Source organism: Balaenoptera musculus, chromosome 16, assembly GCF_009873245.2.
Source record: "Balaenoptera musculus isolate JJ_BM4_2016_0621 chromosome 16, mBalMus1.pri.v3, whole genome shotgun sequence".
Classification (NCBI taxonomy): Eukaryota; Metazoa; Chordata; class Mammalia; order Artiodactyla; family Balaenopteridae; genus Balaenoptera; species Balaenoptera musculus.
Window position 1 is genome coordinate 30,637,414 of NC_045800.1, and position 20,587 is coordinate 30,658,000.

The 20,587-nt window shown below is 53.5% G+C and overlaps 1 protein-coding gene across 1 annotated transcript; it reads left to right on the forward strand.

The window, feature by feature from the left end:
- Window positions 1-9,989: 9,989 nt before the first annotated feature.
- On the forward strand, window positions 9,990-15,250 carry SFRP5 (secreted frizzled related protein 5). Its single transcript, XM_036827891.1, has 3 exons — window positions 9,990-10,585; window positions 12,544-12,621; window positions 14,202-15,250. Exons 1-3 carry the CDS (start codon window positions 10,063-10,065, stop codon window positions 14,546-14,548), a joined length of 948 nt encoding a protein of 315 aa, XP_036683786.1. The 5' UTR covers window positions 9,990-10,062; the 3' UTR covers window positions 14,549-15,250.
- The last annotated feature ends 5,337 nt before the right edge of the window (window positions 15,251-20,587 follow it).

Consider the following 20,587-nt stretch of genomic DNA (forward strand, 5'->3'; position numbering starts at 1 on the left):
TCCCCACGCCACTGCATCAGAACCACCTGAGAGTGACATATGCTGAACTGGAATCTGCAGGTGGCCCAGCAATCTGAATGGGTATTTTAACCAGCTTCCAAGCTGATGGCCTCACACTGCAAATTTGGGAACGTCTCTCCCCTCCTGGCTGTGGGGTGTGTCCTGTGACAGCCCACGTCAGCCGGCTTAGTCAAGGTAGGTCCAGGAGGCCAGGGGCAATCCACAGGCACAGGAAGTCAACCCCAAACCTCATCTGCCCATCATACTTCCAATCATTAGACAAAAACAAAAAAAACCATGGGGCATATGCAGGGGTGAGGAGTAACAAGTGGCACAGTGCAGACACTGACTGATTTCAGGAGATGACCAATGAGGGTGGCCACCAACCAATCAGAACAGAGGTCTGACCAATCAGAACAGCCAAATAGGGCCCAGTCGGCTGCATGCACCCCCGGAGAGAGTTCATACTGGACAGGGGCCACTGTTGGGGACGGGAATGCTTGGTGGGTAGGGCTCTGGCCCACCCTAGCCCTTACCACACTCGACCCCGCTCATCTGTCTTATCTGCTGAGTTCCCACAAGCCACATTATTTGAAAACAGGATCACCTTACTTTAAAAACACCACTGGTGAAAAGTGTTGATCCGTGAGTGCTTCTCCACAGGGGCTCTGCCGGCCTTTGCGGCAGGACAACTCTTGGTCGTGCAGGGCTGGGCTGGACGATGCAGGAATTTAGCATCCTTGGCCCCTGCCCAGTAAATGCCAGCAGCAGCCCCAGCGGTCCTGATGACCAAACCCAGGCAGGGGCGGCCTATCCATCCAGCTGAGAAGCACTTCTAGCCCAACTCCCCCTGCTTTACAGCTGAAACAATTGAGAGCCAAGACATCGAGTGACCATCCAAGGCCACAGCACAGCGGGTGAGTGGGGAACTGGAGAGCCAAAAGAAGTGGGCTGAGCCCAGGTCTCAGACAAACCTAACCGGGGCCTCAGTTTCCCAGAAGTGGGCAGGACGGAAGCAGGGGCCCCTTCCAGAGAGCCTTGTGTGGGCACCCATGCCCTGAACCGCTGCCAGCTGGAAGAAAAACGACCAGGTAGCCCCACTAGAGCCGGAGCCCTCAGCATCCGAGCACAGAAGACCCATTCTGGGGCCAGGCAAAGAAGCTGTGACCACCTCGGTGGCCCTCGGGGCAAGTGCCCAGCAGTTCCCAGGCCAAGGCCCCAGCTCCCTCACAGCAGAGGACAATTGCTCCATTGGCTAGAGTGGGGGAGAGGAGATTCACTGGCCGTGGCCCTGCCCGGCTTCTCCCCACCATTACCCTCTCCTTAATGAGGCCATTGTTTGCCCAGGGTTCCCCCAACAGCCGGCCCTCACCCCAACCACTCCTGCCCTGGGTTTCCCCTCCACAGCCTACCCTCCAGGACCTCCTGGGGGCTTCCTGACTTCCTCCCTTGCACTTGGAACACAAAGGTCCCTGGGGCCTCTTTGACCTATAGTTCTCCTTACAGGGCCACTCACTTCCCTCTCCCAGCCTCTGGTTTTTAAATTAATCAAAGAGGCATGGACTGCCAATTGACTTCTGTTCAGCGTGAGAGGAGTTCCATCCTGAGAGTGTGTAATTCCAGTCAAAAGCAAAGAAATCTGCTCTTTTATTTATGGGCAAATGCACCATTCTATGTTGATTTGGGGAAACATGGCAAATAGCTTATGAAGCTTTAGTAGCTCCTTCCCAGACCCTGGGTGGTCAGGAACCAGCAGAATAGAGAATAGCTTTCAGCTGAAACATTTTATAAATCTGGGGTCCCAAGGGCCCCACGCAGCCACAGCCAGGGTTAAGAGTGGGGGCCATGCACCACCTACCTCCTGTGATTGCACAAAACTCTTTCAGCACTTACACTAGAGCAGTTTTACACATCTTCAGGGTAACCCTTTATCTTAATCTACCAACAAATCTACAAAAGGAAAGTCCCCATTTTGCAGATGGGGAAACTGAGGCACCGGGAGTTGTGTCTTACCCAAGTTCCCACATAAGCAGTAAAGGAAAAAGCCTAATCATAAATGCCTTTGATTCTGCGTCCAGTGCTCATTCTCTTCTCCACCGAGAGGCTTTGGGGCACCTCTCCACCCCCCCTCCCAACTAGGAACCCACTCTAGCTGTGATTAGAAGATACTTGTGTGTTTGTTCATTGGCTGGCTGCCCCTCTAGACCTCATACTCCCTGAAGGCAGTGGCCGAGCCAACCAGGGCCAAACCTGCTGCAGCCTCATTACCTGAGTCCCACTGAAGTTTCTGCTCTGGCCCCAGGGCTCCCCCTCCCCTGCAAGGCAGTTTGGGTCAGTGCTAGACAGGGTAGAACTCCCTCCAGACATTCTCACATGCGGACAGGAATCCACAAGCCACAGGGGGAAATCCTGGGTTCAAGTCCTGGCTCTGCTTTTTGGCTGTGTGACTCTGGGCAAGTTACTAAACTTCTCTGAGTCTCAATTTTCTCATATTAAATGAGGATGATAATGCCTCCCTCACAGTGCTATTGGAATAATTAAATGAGGTAACGTATGGGAAAGCACAGAGCATTATGCCAGGCACCTAGGATGCCCTAAACAAGCGTTCAAGAGAGTAGGGGGAAGGAGGGAGCAGGGGAAGTCTACATGAGCTTAGGGGGCTTGTCCATCACCCCAAGTCCCTCTGCAAGCATCTCATGCTACTCAACTTACTCCACTCAGTCCTCACCAGCTCTCCCCTCAGTCACCCTATAGCCCTCCTGATCTTCCCTGGGCCTCCCAAGAATTCCAACAGAGACCAAGAAAGGTTTAAGGAAGCTGGCTCCCACCTGAGCCCATCTGGCTCCAAAGACTCCTTTCTTCTGCCGCCTCCTTCCACCAAGCATTCATCTGTCCAGTCAGTCACTCACTCATGCAACATGTATTGTGCATCTACTACGTGACTGGCAGTATGCTAGGAGCCAGAGGAACGGAGATGGACAAGACAGGTCTTGCCTCTGTGGAACCCTCAGCCTACTGGGAAGCCAGAAATGGAAAAAAATCAACCTAGTGAGATGATGAGCAGGAGATGAGGGCTGCATAGGGAGGTCTGGGGTTCTACGAGGGCGCCCAGCCAGAAGGCCTGGCCTACCTGGAGCCTTGGGAGGAACTTATGCTAAGAGCAATCAGAGCAACTGAGGGTCTCGAGCTGAAGGGTGAGGCTACCATGTTTGCAGTTTGAGATGATTCGCTCCTGCAGAGTGGAAAACAAGACCAGAGGGCAGCCCCAAGCAGTGAGGAAGGACAGCATTGAGGAGGAGGAGCAGTGAGAAAGGGACAGCACAGGTGTATTTACGAGAAATTTAGGAGCAAGGAGCCACAGAATCTGGTGACAGTCTCTAAAGACCACTGTCATGCCAATGTTCAATAGTTTTAACTAACAATTATATAGAAAGCTCTCCTCTGTGCACCATTCTAAGCAATTTTTAAATGAACTCTAATCCTCCCAATAACCCTATAAGGCACTATTGTTATTATCCTCATTTTACAGATGAGGAAACTGAAGCACAGAAAGGTTAAATAACTCGCCCAAGGTCAAGTAGCATTGATGAAATTAGAATCCAGTCTTGCTCCAGAGTTCGTGGTCTTTTTTTTCTTCTTCTTCCTCTTTTTTTTAAATATTTGGCCATGCCGACAGCATCCGGGATCTTAGTTCCCCAACCAGGGATCGAACCTGTGTCCCCTGCGGTGGAAGCGCGACGTCTTAACCACTGGACTGCCAGAGAAATCCCCAGAGTTTGTGGTCTTAACCCAAATATTTGGCTGCGTCTCTGATGTGCTTCTAGCTGGGCTGGCCACCAGCCACAGCTCAGGGCTCCCAGGTGTGCAGGGGACCCAGAGAGAAGAGGAGAGCATTACTCAGCCTTCTCTCCATCCCAGCCCTGTCCAGAGACCACCAGCCGTGCCCACCCTCCACCCCACTTCCTTTTGTACTTCAGACAGTCATTCTTAGACTAGACCAAGACCCAGGCCCAAGACAAGACTGGCCTCTGCTTTTTTTGCAGAGCCACATGAGATTCAGGACAAATGGAGAGCCTGCTGGTGTCCAGGCTCATAGAAGGGAGGACTACGTCACCTCCCTGGCCACTCGATTCAGTGACAGTGAGCCCAGCCCCTCCAGGACCAGGCCCCCACTGCCACCAGGGCACCCAGAGATCCTGAACAGGCCTTCTTGAACTGCTGCCCACAGCACACGTTGTGCAGCAGGAAGGCTCGGCGCAGCTGGGGGCCTATGGGACAGATGTTGACTTTGCAATCGACAAAACTAAAATGCTGGAAAGTAAAGCAGTGCTGTAGGTGTGGTAGGAAGAGCACTGGACTGGAAGTCAGGAACGTCAAGTTCTAGTTTCCTCTTATAGAAAGTGGTGGGGGATGGGAGGATGCTGGGGGACAATAGAAATGGGTCCCTGCTAGCACTAATAGTTCTCTTAACCTCACAGACCACTCACCCTGGGCTTTTTGCTGAGCACTCAGCAGCAGCTGCTACGAAAACAGGTGTCCCAGCAGAGGAACACTGAGACTGTAAAAGGCAGATAACTCCAGGAGGCTCTGGAATAAGGACAAGATTCTTTCTCACCTCTTCGGGCATCCCAGCCCTCCAGGAGGCAGGCAAGCCTGTGCTAGCAGGACCTCCTCACAGCCAGGGATAGAAGAGGTCCCACCTCAAGCCAAGGCTTCTCACAGCCTCACCTCCATCATCATCCCAGCTCCCTTCCTTTTCATTATCCTCAAGACAGCCCCATGGAGAATGCAGGGCAGAGATGCATTACTCCTCATGTCCGCAGATGAGTAAACTGAGACTCAGGGTGTGGGAAGGACTTGCTATTAAGTTGAAAACATACAACTCAGATCTTCAGAATCCAAGCATGGTGCACTCCCCACTGCTACACACTGCCTCTCCCAGAGGCTTTGTAGAGGCACGAATGGGGCAGATCTCTTGGCTCCTGGCTCTGTTATAGCTCTGATCACAGAGCTACTGGACGCCAGGCACTCTGCCAGGTGCTTCTCTCATCCTTTATCTAGTAAATCTTCACTACCACCCAGTAAATAAACGTTACTAACCACATTTTACAAATGAATAAACACAGGTCTAAAGTTCAATAGACATATGTCCAAAGACACACAACTAGGATGTGGTCAGAATTCACCACCAGTCAGTCTGACTCAAAGCCCTGGCTCCTCCTGCTACACTTCACTGCCTTCGTGTGTCTACGTGCTCCACATGGGCTGGGACTGAGACTCTTACTTGTGTATGCCTGGCCCATAGCAGGCGTTAGCTAAATGTTAGTTCATGGAATCATTTTTCCCAAGACTAAAGATTAAAAGGAACAAAGAAGGCTATTTCATACAGATAAAAATTACAATCCAACCAGAACATACAATAATCACAAAACTTTATGCTCCAGGGACTTCCCTGGTAGAGCAGTGGTTAAGAATCTGCCTGCCAACGTAGGGGACACGGGTTTGATCTCTGGTCCGAGAGGATCCCACATGCTGCGGAACAACTAAGTCCGTGTGCCACAACTACTGAAGCCCACACACCTAGAGCCTGTGCTCTGCAACAAGAGAAGCCACCGCAGTGAGAAGCCTGCGCACCGCAACAAAGCGTAGCCAAGTAGCCCCCGCTCACGGCAACTAGAGAAAGCCCGCAAGCAGCAACGAAGACCCAATGCAGCCAAAAATAAATAAATAAATAAATAATTTTTTTTTAAAAAAAGAAACTTTATGCTCCTAACAACACAGCTTCAAAGTATATAAAGCAAAATTGAATCAAAAGAAAAAAAAAAAAAAGGAAAAATTAGCAAACCTCACAAAGTAGATTTTATACACCTCTATCAGAAATGAACAGAGGAAGTAAGCCAGTGGTTCTTAAACTTTTTGGTCTCAGGACCTCTTTACACCCTTAAAAATTATTGAGGTTTTAGATTAAATCAAAGAACTTTTGTTTATATAGATATCTACCATTTATATCAACATCTACAATGGTTAAAATGAAAACTGAGAAAAAATTTATATATTAATTCATTTCAAATAACTGCAACAATCCCATTATATGTCAACATAAATAACAAATTTTTGTGAAAAGTAATTACATTTTACAAAACAAAAAAATTTAGTGAAAAAAAAAATTTAGTGAGAAGAGTGGCACTGTTTCACCTTTTTTTTTTGGCTGCGTTGGATCTTCATTGCTGCACAGGCTTTCTCTAGTTGCGGTGTGCGGGCTTCTCACTGCGGTGGCTTCTCTTGCTGTGGAGCACAGGCTCTAGGCACGCGGGCTTCAGTAGTTGTGGCACATGGGCTCAGTAGTTGTGGCTCACAGGCTCTAGAGCGCAGGCTCAGTTGTTGTGGCGCACGGATTTAGATGCTCCGCAGCATGTGGGATCTTCCCGGACCAGGGCTCGAACCCATGTCCCCTGCACTGGCAGGTGGATTCTTAACCACTGCGCCACCAGGGAAGCCCTGTTTTACATTTTTGCAATCTCTTTCATGTCTAGTTTAATAGAAGACAGTCAGATTCTTATATCTCCTGCATTCCATCTGTTGTTACATGTTGTTCTGGTTGACATATATGGAGAAAATTTGGCTTTACAGAGAAATGTAATTGGAAAAGAGAGTATTTTAATAGCCTTTTTAGATATTATGGCTATCAAACTGATACTACAAAAAAATTGACAGGTGACAATTCCTTAAATGTTGGTTGTAATGTAGAATCTGAATCCACATCAATAAACTTTTCTTACTCAACAGAGTAAAATCCTTAAAATCCATTGGTCTATCTTGTACCTTGAGTGGATCTTCAAATTACGTACAATTTTGATCTTGTGGACTCCCTGAAAGCCACTTGGGGACCCTCAAGGGAACCCTGACCACAAGGAGAACCACTGAAGCAGGCACTAAAGAAGTAGAAAAATGTAGGATTTGATAACATAATTAGCAATTTTTTTTTTTTGGCCGCACCGCATGGCTTGCGGGATCTTGGCACGGAGTCCTAACCACCGGACTGCCAGGGAATTCCCAATAAGTAGCAAGTTTAATCTAAGAGTTCTCTGTGTAGAACTTTGCTTACAACAAACCATGAATACACATTTTGAACAAGTGGTTCCCTCCATCAGCTGGGGGAAACGTGTGCCTGGACAGACAGCAGACGCTCCAAGATGGACAGATGCCCAGCATGTCAGGTGTCCCACCCAGCTGCCTAGGCCCTGGGACAGCCTCATCAGAAAGGGATACGACATCAGAGCGCAGCTTCCTCCTTTCTCTGGCCACAGGGGGAGAGCGTCCCTGAACAGCTACCCCAGGGTGCAGCCCCCCACCTGGGTTCCTTTCCTGTGAAGGGCTTCCCTCCTCAATCTCATCATGGGCCCCATGTCAGGGCGCCTCGTGGGTCCCCAAGGCAGAGTTGCCGGGTAAAGCCTACCCATCCTCCTCTTCCAGGAAGTTTCTAGCCTGGCCCCTCTGCTCTTCGGAGCCCCTGGAACTGCCAGGTACAGACTCCCCCAGCTCTCAGACCATGTGTAGTTCTTACATAAGCAGCAGCAGGAACAATGCCTCACTCTGTCCAGGCCAGGCACTGGGATGCCAAGAACAGCACAGGAGACCAGCTACACAGGGAGCCAGCACCTTGTACAACCACCTGGGAGCTCCAACACCCCCTGCCAAGGACCGAAACCACACCTCCCCTGGAGTGCAGAAGCCCTGCCAAGCGCAGAGGGGGTGGTGAGGGGTAGGCTGGAGTGCAGGGAACGGAACTGCTGCTCTGAGTCCCAAACCAGAGCCAGGGCCAAGGTGTCCAAGGGAGCTTTCAGAACACACACATTTATACCCTAAAGTCACACATCCCTTGGCAATCTAACATTCCTAGGTATCTACTATGTGCTGGCATTGTGCGGGAGGCTTTCTTTCCATGCACCATCTTGTTTGCCCCTCACAATAACTGCTGAGGCGGTTCTATTTTACAAACAAAGAAATGAAGGGTCAGAATGGCTAAGTATTTGCCCAAGGTCACTCAGAGAGTATACACTTGGATTTGAACCTGGCTCTTTCCGTCTGCAGAGTCCAGGCTCTTGCACCATTACTACACTGTCTGGCCCTGCAGGGAGTGGTCCTTCACCTTCTGAGTGGTCATCCCCAGAATCTCTTCACGCTGGGGTTGGGAGAGGGAGAAGGGGCAGGAAAGCTTGTTCTCCCCAGACCCAACTAGGTCATCCTGGACATCAAAAGAACATCCTGTCCCACCCTAGGGCTCTGTCTGCTTAATTTTCTTCTGCCTCCTCTGCCCTGCCTTGTGTCTTTTTCTCACGACTGGATCAGATGAAGCAGGGCCTATGTCTTTTGTATTTCTGTAGCCCCATCTGTGGGATACACACCTCGAGCCTTGCACACAGTAAGTGCTTCCTGTGTGTCTGCTGAATATTAAGAGAAGTGATCCTTCACCCCTCTCCACTACCACTGCAAGGATAGATCCATGGGAAGATGGGAGCCTTGGAAACATTCAGGAGGATGGGGATGGGGAGGATGTTAGGGCAAGAGTGGAGGGGGCAAGTGCCCCAGAACTCCTGCCCCCCATAGCACCCCAAACCCTCCTACAAGATACCTCCCCAGGGTACACTCCCCACCAAAGGCTGGGGGGTCAGTTCTCCAGCTAGGTTCTCAGGAAGGAGCCCCCCCCAACAAGCCTCTTGTCCAAAGCTCCTCCCACAGGAAAGCCAATGAAAGGCAGGGTCCAGACAAGGAAAAGACCCCAGACATGGGGTTCCTGAAAGCTGCCTCCTCTCTGATGTCCCCCTGGATATCCTCCTCAATTCCTTCCTTCTCTGGGCTCCCAGAGGAGGTACAGTCTCCTCCCTTAGCGCTTCCTACCCTAGGCTGGAATTTATCTTAGGGCAGAGTAGTTAAACCCTGGCCTTTGGAACCCAACACCTGGACTCAAATCATGGCTCCTTCATCTATTAGCAATGTGACCAAGGGCCAGTTACTTCACCTCTCTGAGCACCCCGCCACCATAGTCATTAAGCCTGCAGACTCAGAATCCAGACCTCCTGGTCATATCTGGGCTCTGACTCTGGAATCAGACTTCCTGGGTTCAAGTCCTGGCACCAATCTTTACTTAACCTTTTTGTCTCAGTGCCTTTATCTGTAAAGTGAGGATAGTAATAGTATCTGCCCACCTTATAGCATTATTATGAGAATTAAATGAGGTAGTTTATGCAATATGCTCAGAACAGACTTGACACATAGGAAGCACCCAATAAGTGTTAGCTATCACTGGAAATGGTTGATAAGGTTGTGAAGTGCTGTGCAGCGTCTGAAGCACTTAATAAGCGCTCACTAAATAGTAGGTATGATTATCTTTGCCCCCACTAAGCTGTGATGTCCCAGAGGTGGGTTCTGGATCATATCCCTCTCTGATTCCCCAGCAGTCAGCACGCTGCCCGGCACCAAGCAGGAGCTCAATAAATGCGTGAGGACTGGGAGTGAAGAACTTGCCTGCCTGGACCAGGAGGGTGTGGGAAGCCAGGAGCCTCCTGCCGAGAGAAGGGAGAACCGAGGTGTCAGGGAAGAGAAAACAGAGCAGAGTGGTAAGGGCCGAGACGGAGAGATAACCAAGTGAAGTGAGTGAGAAAAGGAACAGGAGAGGCTGTGGCGGAGAGAGATAAGGAGGAAGGATGGAGAAGGCGAGGGGCGAGGAAAAAGCCTAGGGAAGTGAGGGAGCCCCGGGGAGAGGCGCAAGGCGAGGCTGGGTCAGTGGCAGGGGAGTGGGCGAGCGGGAGAGGGGCGCACGAGCCGGCGCTGAGCGGGACGCGCAGGCCCCGGGGCAGGAGGGGCAGGGGGGGCGCCCCCCTGCCTCCCCGCCTTGGGGCGGGGGCCGGGCGGCCGGAGATTGGCTGGGGCGCGCGGCGAGGCCAGGGCTGGAGCTTCAAGGTGGGAGGCGCCAGGATCACTCTGTGCGCGCGGGCGCGGGACGAGGCTGCCACCCACTTGGGCGACCTCAGCGGCAGGGGAGCATCGGGGACCTGTGCAGCCATGCGGGCGGCGGCGGGGGGCGCGCGGGCGGCCGCGCTGGCGCTGCTGCTGGGGGCGCTGCACGGGGCGCCGGGGCGCGGCGAAGAGTACGACTACTACGGCTGGCAGACCGAGCCGCTGCACGGGCGCTCGTACTCCAAGCCGCCCCAGTGCCTCGACATCCCCGCCGACCTGCCGCTCTGCCACACCGTGGGCTACAAGCGCATGCGGCTGCCCAACCTGCTGGAGCACGAGAGCCTGGCCGAGGTGAAGCAGCAGGCGAGCAGCTGGCTGCCGCTGCTCGCCAAGCGCTGCCACTCGGACACGCAGGTCTTCCTCTGCTCGCTCTTCGCGCCCGTCTGCCTCGACCGGCCCATCTACCCTTGCCGCTCGCTGTGCGAGGCCGTGCGCGCCGGCTGTGCGCCGCTCATGGAGGCCTATGGCTTTCCCTGGCCCGAGATGCTGCACTGCCACAAGTTCCCCCTGGACAACGACCTCTGCATCGCTGTGCAGTTCGGGCACTTGCCCGCCACCGCGCCTCCAGGTAGCGCTGCCGCCGCCGCCGCCGCCTCCCTACCCCCAACCCCCAGCGCCCCGCGCGCTCCGACGGGATAGATGCCGCTTAGCAACCCCTTAGCACAGCTCTTCAAGCCCCCAGAGGTGCCACACACACGTCTTTGCTCAGCCCTGCATGTCGCCCCGAAGCCTACCAGCCTTCCCACCTGCGGCTGTGGACATTCCCACTGGTTCTCCCCCATTCCAACTCCGTTCCTGAAACCTCCCCCACTTCCCTCGCAGCTCCCACCTTCCCAAGCTTCTGGAATCCCTGGGGGAGCCCAATGCTATCCCCCCATCCTGAGGCCTCCAATAAATGCCTTATCACCTCTCTCAGCCCACAAATGCCCAGGATTGCTAAGCACACTCTGGGCTATGATTTCCACCCTGTCCCCATTTTCTGTACCTGGGAACCCTAAATTCTCCCACTCTTTCCCCAGTCCCCCAGGTTGGGAGACCTTTGGGTAAGGCTCAGTGCAGAAAAGTGAGCATATTGCCAGGCTCGGCCCCTGACAAGGAGCCCTTGGGCAAGTTGCTCAACTTTGAGCCTTGGTTTCCTCATCTGTAAAATAGGAAGCAATCCCAGGTTCCCAAAATTTATGAGACCCTAAGTGCCACCTCCCACCCACCACCCCCAATCCCATTACCCCTAATTCCTCTCTGGTCTCAGCCTCCCCTTCACTGTGCACCCCCTCACCCTTCCCCCCACTGTCTGCCAAACTCCTTCCAGGCAGAGTAAGCCCAGGCTGGGCACCAGACAGGAGAATAAACAGTGGCACCAAGCAGGGCAGCTTTGCCTGGGTGGCTAATACCCAGAATCTAGGGAGCCCCTGGCTCTGGGACTCTCCCAAGGGGCAGCACCACTCCCCCATTTTCCATTTGACCCGGCCCCCCAGAAACAACTGGACTCCACCACACCCCACCCACCCCTCAAAGCTAACCTCACCCATGCAGTCTCCAGTCCTACACACCCACACAGGACCTGAGAGTTGCGGCTGGGTGGGGGTCATGTGACCAAAGAGTGTTGAGAGAAGAGAAACCCCCTATTCTCAGGTTAGTAATGGGACCAGGAAGCAGGGGAGAAAGACCCAGCTCAAGCAGAGACAGCATAGTCCCCAGCAGGGATCCTAGCATGGCTCCTTTATTCTGGTTTTCTTGGAGCCCGAACATTAACAGCCTGGAAAGCAGGGAAATCCCAGGCTTGGATTCCCACCTGGCTCTGCCCTCCCACTCTCACCCGCTTTGGGCCCCTCTCTCCCCCATGATGGGGCACCCACCAGGAGGCAGAGACAGAGAGCGAGGTCAGGTGCTGTGTGGTAGGACCAGAGGCAGCCCGAGGTATCTGTGTGGCCAACAGACAAAACTGAGAATATTTCATACGAAAAGAGTTTTGGCTTCCCTTGAAAAATCGGAAGTTCTGGTAATGCTAAACTGGGTGCTCCTCAGTTTACCTCAGTCCCTGCCCTGCCCGCGTCACTCATTTACCCACCTGTCTGCAGCCTGGGTTCCTAGAAAGACCCCGCAAACATTCCCACCCTAGCACTAATCTAGGAGTCACAAATCCTGAGTTCTAAGCTCAGTTCTCACTAGCTTTGTAGACTTGGGTAGCCACTCTGGACCTCGGTTTCCTTTTCTTTATAAGAGGAATAATGATACCTACTTCATAGGCTGAGGACTAAATGAGACAAAATTTAGAAAAAGACAGTGCACATCATGGTCACAGCTGCCAGGGTCATGGGGCAATCGTGTCCACCTGGTCAGTTTTGTCCCTTCACGACCTTTTGAACTTCACAGCCACCCAGTGAGCATTATCATTATCATCATCCTGTTTCCTGATGAGGAAGTGGAGGCTTGGCAGGTGGAGGTGGCTGGTCAGTGGGGGAGCCTGAACCCTAAGTGGCTCTATGGACTCTGATCCCCTCTCCCCACCCCTGCTTCTCTCTTCAGTGACCAAGATCTGTGCCCAGTGTGAGATGGAGCACAGCGCTGATGGCCTCATGGAGCAGATGTGTTCCAGCGACTTCGGTGAGTGTAGAGCCCACGTGGCCACTGCCCTCTCCCCAGAGAAATGTACCTCTTTTTTGCAGGTCATCCCAGGGACTTCAAAAGCCCCTCAAGGCCATGGTCCATCCCTGGACAGGGCTCCGGCAGCCCTCCCTTGACACTGTCTACAGAGGGGCCTCCAGGGCTGGATTCTCTTTAGGGGAAGAAGGCTTGGCCCAGAGATGGATGGGGGCAGCAGAGGGGAGAGATGGGCTCCAGGATGGAAGTGCAACCCCCTCGTCCCTGGGCACCTCTGCCTAGTACCTGATGCACCTCTGGCCAGGGGAGCTGTGGTCACCCGTCCCACAGCTTCATCCTGGAGCCTCCCCATTCCTGGGGCAGTCAGGACTTGGCTCCTGTGCGGACCACGCAGCCCAGCATGTGGTCTTGGCCAGGTCGGCTCCCCTTTTGTGTCTTAGCCTCCTCTGTCTATGAAAAAGAGAAAGCAATGAAATCCTTCCTGCAGCAGGTCTTTGATGTCATCAGTCTGTTTGGAAAGAGGACACTACTACTGCAAGGTGTGTGCGTGTCCGAGAGAGAAAGAGGGGGTGGGGGAGAAGGAAAGAGATTTTATAACACTGTCCTTCCCTGGGCGGCCAAAGTTATTCTCTGGCTTCTCCCTGGCTGCTCCCGGAGATGGGGACCCAGAGGCCTGCAGAAGGAGGACGCTGGCCTAAGTGACCGCCACCAACTCCATTAGGCTCTCTGGCCTTCAACCACCTCCTCCACTACCCCACACACTCACACTCCTACACACACCACAGACATTCTCTCACACACAAAAACACACAGCACCACACTCCACACTCCCACCCACACTACACAGTCGCACACAGATTACAGCGGTGGGTTCGCTCAGCAAGAGCTGGTTGTATGCAGCGCTTCCCAACCCTGCGCTCCGTGACTCAGTGGGTCACGGTGGGAGTGCTTACCCATGGAAATCAGCACATGCGACAGAGAAGGGCACCCCGCCCAGAGCCGGCTGTCTAGCATTTAGACCCACCACTGCTCCAAACACCACCCCCTGCTCCAAACACCACCCCCTGCAACACACAAACACACACACACACACACACACACACGCAGCCAGCAATCCCGTTTGGAAGCATCCCCAGAGATCATGAAATCCAGCCTTCCTCCGTCACAAGGACCACCCCTCCACCAAACCCTCCCTCCAACTGGTCAGCTCCACCCCCAATATTTCCCTTCCCCGGGGAGCCCACACCCAGCTCCACTCACCACGGAGAGCTCTCCACCCTGCACCTGGTGTCATGGAAAGGCACAGGCCAGACCTCAGTTCAATCCAGGCTCTAGAATTCAGGCACATCACCACCTCTCCAAACCTCATTTCCCCACCATACCTCAAGGATGAAACATGATAATGCCCGTGCAAGTCCAGCACATGATGGGAGCTTCATAAATATTAGCGTGTACACGCAGAAGCTCCATCTCCCCAAGCCCCAGGCCTGGAGCTTCAGGCAGAGCACCAAGCATGGGGCCACCAGCGTCCTGAGCAAACGTGACGGTTCTCAGGCCATCCCTCTGTCCACCCCGACACACAGTGGTCAAAATGCGCATCAGAGAGATCAAGATAGAGAACGCGGACCGGAAGCTGATTGGAGCCCAGAAAAAGAAGAAGCTGCTCAAGCCGGGCCCCCTGAAGCGCAAGGACACCAAGAGGCTGGTGCTGCACATGAAGAACGGCGCTGGCTGCCCCTGCCCACAGCTGGAGAGCCTGGCCGGCAGCTTCCTGGTCATGGGCCGCAAAGTGGACGGACAGCTGCTGCTCATGGCCGTCTACCGCTGGGACAAGAAGAACAAGGAGATGAAGTTCGCGGTCAAGTTCATGTTCTCCTACCCCTGCTCCCTCTACTACCCCTTCTTCTATGGGGCCGCGGAGCCCCACTGAAGGGCACTCCTCCCTGCCCCACCCAGCCAGCTGTGCCTTGTCTTCTGTCTCCGCCCCTGGGGCGCACTCTCTCCTCCTGCCCACCTGGCCTCCCCCTACTCCCAGGCTGACCCAGCCCCTGCCGGAGGGTGGTTCATGCAGAGCTGCTACCAGCCCAGGCACTAAGGGATGGACATGGAGCCAGGCTGTCCTTGACCGAGGGGTTCTGGGCTCCTTGAAGGTTTCCTCCCATAGGAGCAGAGGTTTCTCAGTTGGGAGAAAGTAGGCAGAGAGAAGACAGAGCTCTAAGCAGCCTGAGGAGGTGGTTTCCAGAATAGCCGGTGGTGTCGGCTCCCCTCTGTTGGTGGTGGGGCCTCGCCTGGGAGAGGGAAGTCTTGGTATTAGGCTGAGCTACTTGAGGGACAGTTCTTGGCCCCCAGGGCCCCTTCACGTGTCCTCATTGTAGCCCCCCCCGAAAGCAAAGGGTCACAGTGCCCTCCAGCCACGCCTCCCCACCTTCCCAGTCTCTGCCCGTTTCCCTTCCCGCTGGGCCGGAGAGAAGCCCAGCCCAGCCCCGCTCCCAGACGCTCACTCCTCAGCCTCCGCATGTCCCTTTTATCCTGATGACTGCTACTGCGGCGAGGCCATAGATACTAGACTGATGCAGGTAGGGTTTGGTTTTCTATTTTTTTTTAAGTTTTTAATTAAATCAAAGAAAACAAACTGGTTTTAACCAGGTGATTTCTTTATCAGCTGGTTCCTCGGTGGGGTGTTCAGAAAGGACTTCGCGAAAGAGGCCTTTTTGTAACCCACGGACTGTCCACACAGACATATTTGGAATGCCTAAAAAGAGCAATTCCCATGTTTTCACAGGATCCCCCGAGAACACATAGAGAGGGTCACCCTTCTCATCCTCACGACGAGACTAACTCAGCAATGGAGATGACTGTCCTTTTGTCTCAGAGGAAGGACAGAGACGCCAAGTTCCCCAGCCTTCTCCCACCATCAGAAGGCTCCCACAGTCCTGCAGCATCTCCCTGACATGGGCAGTGCCTGCTCTGAGGAGCCCCCAAAAGGCCAGGCCACAGGGAACTACTCCGAAGAGCCAGAGTCCTAAATGTGTCACTCCTACCCCTAGAGCTCAAACACCCCTGGGCACTGGACGTGTAGGAGATGACGGTGTGGACAGGTGCTACTCCAAGCTGGTCCCTGGACCAGAGCATCATTATCACCTCAGAGCTGGTGAGGACCACAGAAGCTCAGGCCCCACCCCAGACCTGCATTTTAATACATAAACCTCCGAATCATCTAGGGAGCTTTTACAAAACACTGGGCTCTACTCTAAATCAATTAAATCTGAACCTCTGGAGGGTGGTCCAAAATCAGCATTTCTAGATGCCCACTGGGGCGGTGTGCAGCCAGGGCTGAGAACCTCCATCCGGATAAGCCAACAGCTAAGGCAGGAGGGCGAGGGGCTGCGGTTACCTCAGGCTGGAAGGGTCCTGGTCCTGCATGCGGGGAGGGGACCAGCTATAATGCCTCAGGGGGGCTTCTTCAGCGAGCTCAGTGCAGATGGAGGCTGCTACCTTGAGCTGGACGGGGCAGCGAGGGGAGAAGGCTTGAAACGGAGGCGACAGGCCGCTGTCAGTAACACGTCCAGAGTTTGGGAGGGGTGGTGCCTGGAAAGAGTCCTGAGGGGACCGTCAGCAGATGCTGAGGGACAGGGCAGACGTACCCAGAGCAGGGGGCTGGGGACACCCCCAGGAGGCTTTCCTCACCAACTGGGGGACAGCTGGGATGCCGAGTCCAGTCAAGGCCTGCTGATCCTCCAGAACAATGGAGCCACGTTCTCTTGAGGTGAGGAAAACCCTGGCTTGCTTCCGCAGCTCTCAGAGGAGCACGCTGCCACAGAGAAACAAGGGGCCAGTGTGGGCTAACAGGTGGTCTGACAGCCTGCCCATAAATCACCTCCCTGGCAGTCAGGTGCCCCACACAGGTCAGGGGCGGCCGAGGCCTGCTTGTTTCTCCTCACCTCTGAGGAAGCCGCTGCCTCCCACGCTCGCCCAAAGCCTGCCCAGCCCACCTGGCTCCCTGAAACCGCCCCTTGTCTCCCAGCCTCCTACCCTGACCAAATATTTACGGGCACTTCTAGGGTCAACCAAGACCAGGGATTATTTCTTCACTGAATACACAGGACTCAGGCTGCTTCTGGCCGGAGCACAATACTGACCTCTGTCAGGTGCTGGCAGCCCATGAGAGGGAGCGGGCGGGGAGGGGCTCCCTTAGCCCATCCTGCGAGGCCCCAGCAAGGCGCTCCTCACCCACCGCCACGAAGGAGTCAGGCCCTGCTCTGCACCTTGGCTCTGTCCCCAGCACCTGCCGTCAGAGCCCCCGGCAGTCTCTTCCCTGGGACCAAAGACCAGGGAGGCCCTGCAAGGCCTGAGCGCTCCCTGCATTCAGTTCAGTCACAGAACACTGTCTCCTGGCCAGCCTGAGACAGGCGGCGGGTGTTGCCCAGCGAGCATCTGCGCTGCGCATCAGTGAATGATGGCATCCGACTGCGTGGAGCAGAAACCTCCAGAAACAGCGGGACTTCCCCCCTCAGGAGGTCTGGAGGTGGGAGGTCCACGTCCCAGGCTCATTCTGCCTTCCTGCTCTGCCAGGGGGTGGTGCCTCCTTCTCCCAACTTCTCAGCCACATTCCAGGGAGCAAGGCGGGAAAGGACTAAGAGCAAAAGCGGCACGTCAGCTGCCTCTGGCCCTTTTGATCAGGAAAACAGTAATTTCCCAACAAGTCCCACCTGGTAGATTTCCACTTCTCGCTCACCAGCCAGAACTAAGTCACATGGCCAGTCCTAGTTGCAAGGGAGCAGAGGAAGTGTTTCAGCTGGGTACAAAATGAGAGTTCTGATAGAGAACAGAAGGGATTTGTGGTAGGCCCACGACACTCAGGATCGGGTGAGAAGAGGCCAGTTCTGGGTTCCAATGCTGTGACTTAATGACCATGTGACATTGGGGACATTTCCTAGCTGGAAAATGGAGTGATCATGTCTACTTCACAGGGTGGCTGAGTGTTAAGCAGGGAAATGTATGAAAAATACCTGGAAACAATGCCCAGCATTTAGAAGATGCTCATTAAATTGTAATTAGTATTTTTATTAACCAAAGGCCTTGACCTAGCACAGTGCCTGCACAAAATAAGTGCTTATTAAATTCCTAATTGATTTGTTAATCAACTAAGAAATGCTACTGGCAGGAAGGCAAGGAAAAGACAGGAACATCTTATCTAAAGGCCACAATTGTTACTTCCAGAAGAGGGAGAGAATTCACATTTGTGGTTTTGCATCAGAAAATACATCCCCAGGTAGTATGTAGGGCAATAGAAGAGAGAAGACATATAATACCATAGTAGCATTCAGTATATATCAAGCCCATTAATATATAAATATTCAAGCACTTTGGCATTTTAATTTAAGCCTCCTGAGGTAGGTACTATTATTATGCCCATTTTAATGGTGAGGAGACTGAGGTTCAGAAAGGTTAATGAACTCGTTGAAGGACACAGAGCTGTACTTACTGGTGTGGTTAGGATTTGACCCCATGCTCTTAACCCCTGTACTACTGCCTGCAGGGGGCAAAGCCGAGGACAGGTGGGCAGGATTGTGTACAAGCAGCCACGCATCTGCTACCCTGCCTCACAGGAAGATTTTTGGGGACCCTGCTCAGATCTCACTCCAAGGACCCTGAGAGCAGCAGAAGAGCCATCCTTGAACCACGGCTTTTCTCCCAAATCCCAGGGCAGCCCACCCCCTTCGCCCCTCCTCCTCTCTCAGCCCCATCAGCATCCAGCCTCTCGGGTCCCACAAAGGAAGCTCACATCCCACAACTGTTTAGTCGGCTGTAATCCTGGCTAAAGTTCACTCCTTGGGAAATCCAACGTGGGGGGTGGCTGCTGCTGGAATGTGTGTGGCTGGGACCCAGTGTCCCAGCCCAGACAGCAGGCTCTGCTGGGGCCAGGGGAATCCAGAACCTCCAGCCCCAAGCTGTGCCAGAGAATGGAATGTGCTACTCTAGGGTGTTGAAACAGACCCAGCCAAGGAGATGGGGCGGTGCTGGGAGCTGGGGGAGCTCCTGCCACAAGGCTGCCTCTGTTCCCCTGGAGGCTGAGCCCACTTCACTAGGGCTGGTGGTGGGCAGGCCCTCCTGTTAGCTCAATGGCTCAGAACCTCCTGGAGCTAGTGGGAACAAGGCAGAACAGAAGGGAGGTGACAGCCAGGACTGCTATGGTGACCAGTTTCTCTGAGGCATCGACAAGCACCTGTGGCACAGCTCACATTGCGGCTCCATGGCTTACTAGCTGTGTGACCTGGGGCAGGTTACTTAACCTCCCTAGGCCTCCACTTACTCATCGGTGAAATGGAGTTAATAACAGAACCTAGCTTTGGGGACTGTCACGAGGTTTAAATGAGATGACACACTCAGCATACTGCCCAGTACAAGTGCTCAATAAACGTAGGTATTATGATCTTAGAGCCACCAGCTGCAGGATAGATGCTGGAGCCAGGGCCTCGAAGGTTCCATGGAGACAAAGGGATGAAAATGGCACTTCATTTGGCTTCAGCTCAGAGAGCCAGGTGACCAACGACCTCAAATCCCGAAGACCCCACAAACCACGGCCAGTTCAAGGTCTGCCAAGGCTCACTGGAGGCTGCTCCCCACCACTAGCAACCCCTGAAAAGATGGCCAGAACCCTTAACCCAAGCCAGGCTGTGGGAGCTGGCCATCCATCCAGGTCTGCCCAGCAGGTCCCAGGGCTGTCGCAGACCTGGCTACTGTCCCCTCACTGGGTCCCTGAGAACAAACTGGAAAGCATCTTTTAAACCAGGCATCCAATTCTACAATGGACAATCTGCTTTCCAGGCCATCCCACCTTTGGTCCTCTCCAGGCTGTGGACCCCAGGCAGCGGGAAGGCACAATCTACTCCTAGTAAAACCCTCCACGGCTCCATTTTCCCAGTGGCACCTGCACTTTGAAGATGTCCATCACTGGCATGCTCTGAGGCCCTCACACGCACCTCAAGGGGACAAGGAGGTGGCTTTCCTTCTATGAGGCCACTGACTCCAGATGATGAAAACCATGTTTCTCACACCCTGAATCCCATGTCCTGAAAGCTACTTGTGCTATAGTCTGTATTTCACCATTAGACATTGTTTTCATTTTCCCAACATAAAATATTGACTCTGCTTTTTCAAACTATACTCTGGCTTCATTCTTTCCTGAAAATAATCTATGATTATTCTCTAGTTTAAAAAAAAATTGCTGTTCTAAGCCATGCAGGGCAGAGTTGTTTTGATATTCCTAAAGATGGCCAGAATGAGAGAAACGAGTTAGTGTTTATTGAGCATTTACTATGTGCCAGGCACCTCGCTTCCCACCTGGAGTGGACTATCTCATTTAATCCTCACAGCAGCCACACGAGATAGAAATCACTATCTACCCACTTTACAGATGAGGAAAGTAGCACAGAAAGGCTTGGGGGCAAGGCCCCTGCAGCAACTCCAGTGTGGCTGCAGCCAATGGTAGAACAGGGCCAAGTGTGGAGCCGGTCCATCGCAGCACCCGCCTCTACTGTCACCGGGATGCTCTCTGGCTAGTGCAGGCTGCTCCTGCTCTAAGGGAAGTCCCTTCTGGTTCCATCCTCCCATGCTGTGGGGAACCCGCATCTTCAAATGGGTATGGTGTGGCTCCCACAGTGAGGGGCTGGACTGGGTTATCTCTGAGCATCCCTCCAACTGACCTACTGTGACACACGCCCTCCACGAGAAGAACCGCCTTCCTGGGCCTGTGCTACCACTGCTGTCCCCTTTTGCTCAAAGGCCCTATTTTCCACTCCTCCAGCATCTCTACTGTTCCTCTGGACTACCAGGCTACTGAGGTCGCTTTGGTACTTTTATTTGCCACTTTGGTACTTTTTAAAGTGAACATGCTCTTCTGTAAAAACTGCTAGACAAGGTTCTGGCTGCGTCCCTGTCTCTTGCGGCCCCCTGCTGGGGCTCCCTC

What these genes read in the sequence shown, in the direction of transcription:
- SFRP5 (XM_036827891.1), top strand. Translation starts at nt 10,063, where the DNA reads ATGCGGGCGGCGGCGGGGGGCGCGCGGGCGGCCGCGCTGGCGCTGCTG. An exon ending in GCCCGCCACCGCGCCTCCAG is followed by an intron (nt 10,586 to 12,543) that starts GTAGCGCTGCCG and finishes TTCTCTCTTCAG; the next exon opens with TGACCAAGATCTGTGCCCAG. An exon ending in GATGTGTTCCAGCGACTTCG is followed by an intron (nt 12,622 to 14,201) that starts GTGAGTGTAGAG and finishes CCCGACACACAG; the next exon opens with TGGTCAAAATGCGCATCAGA.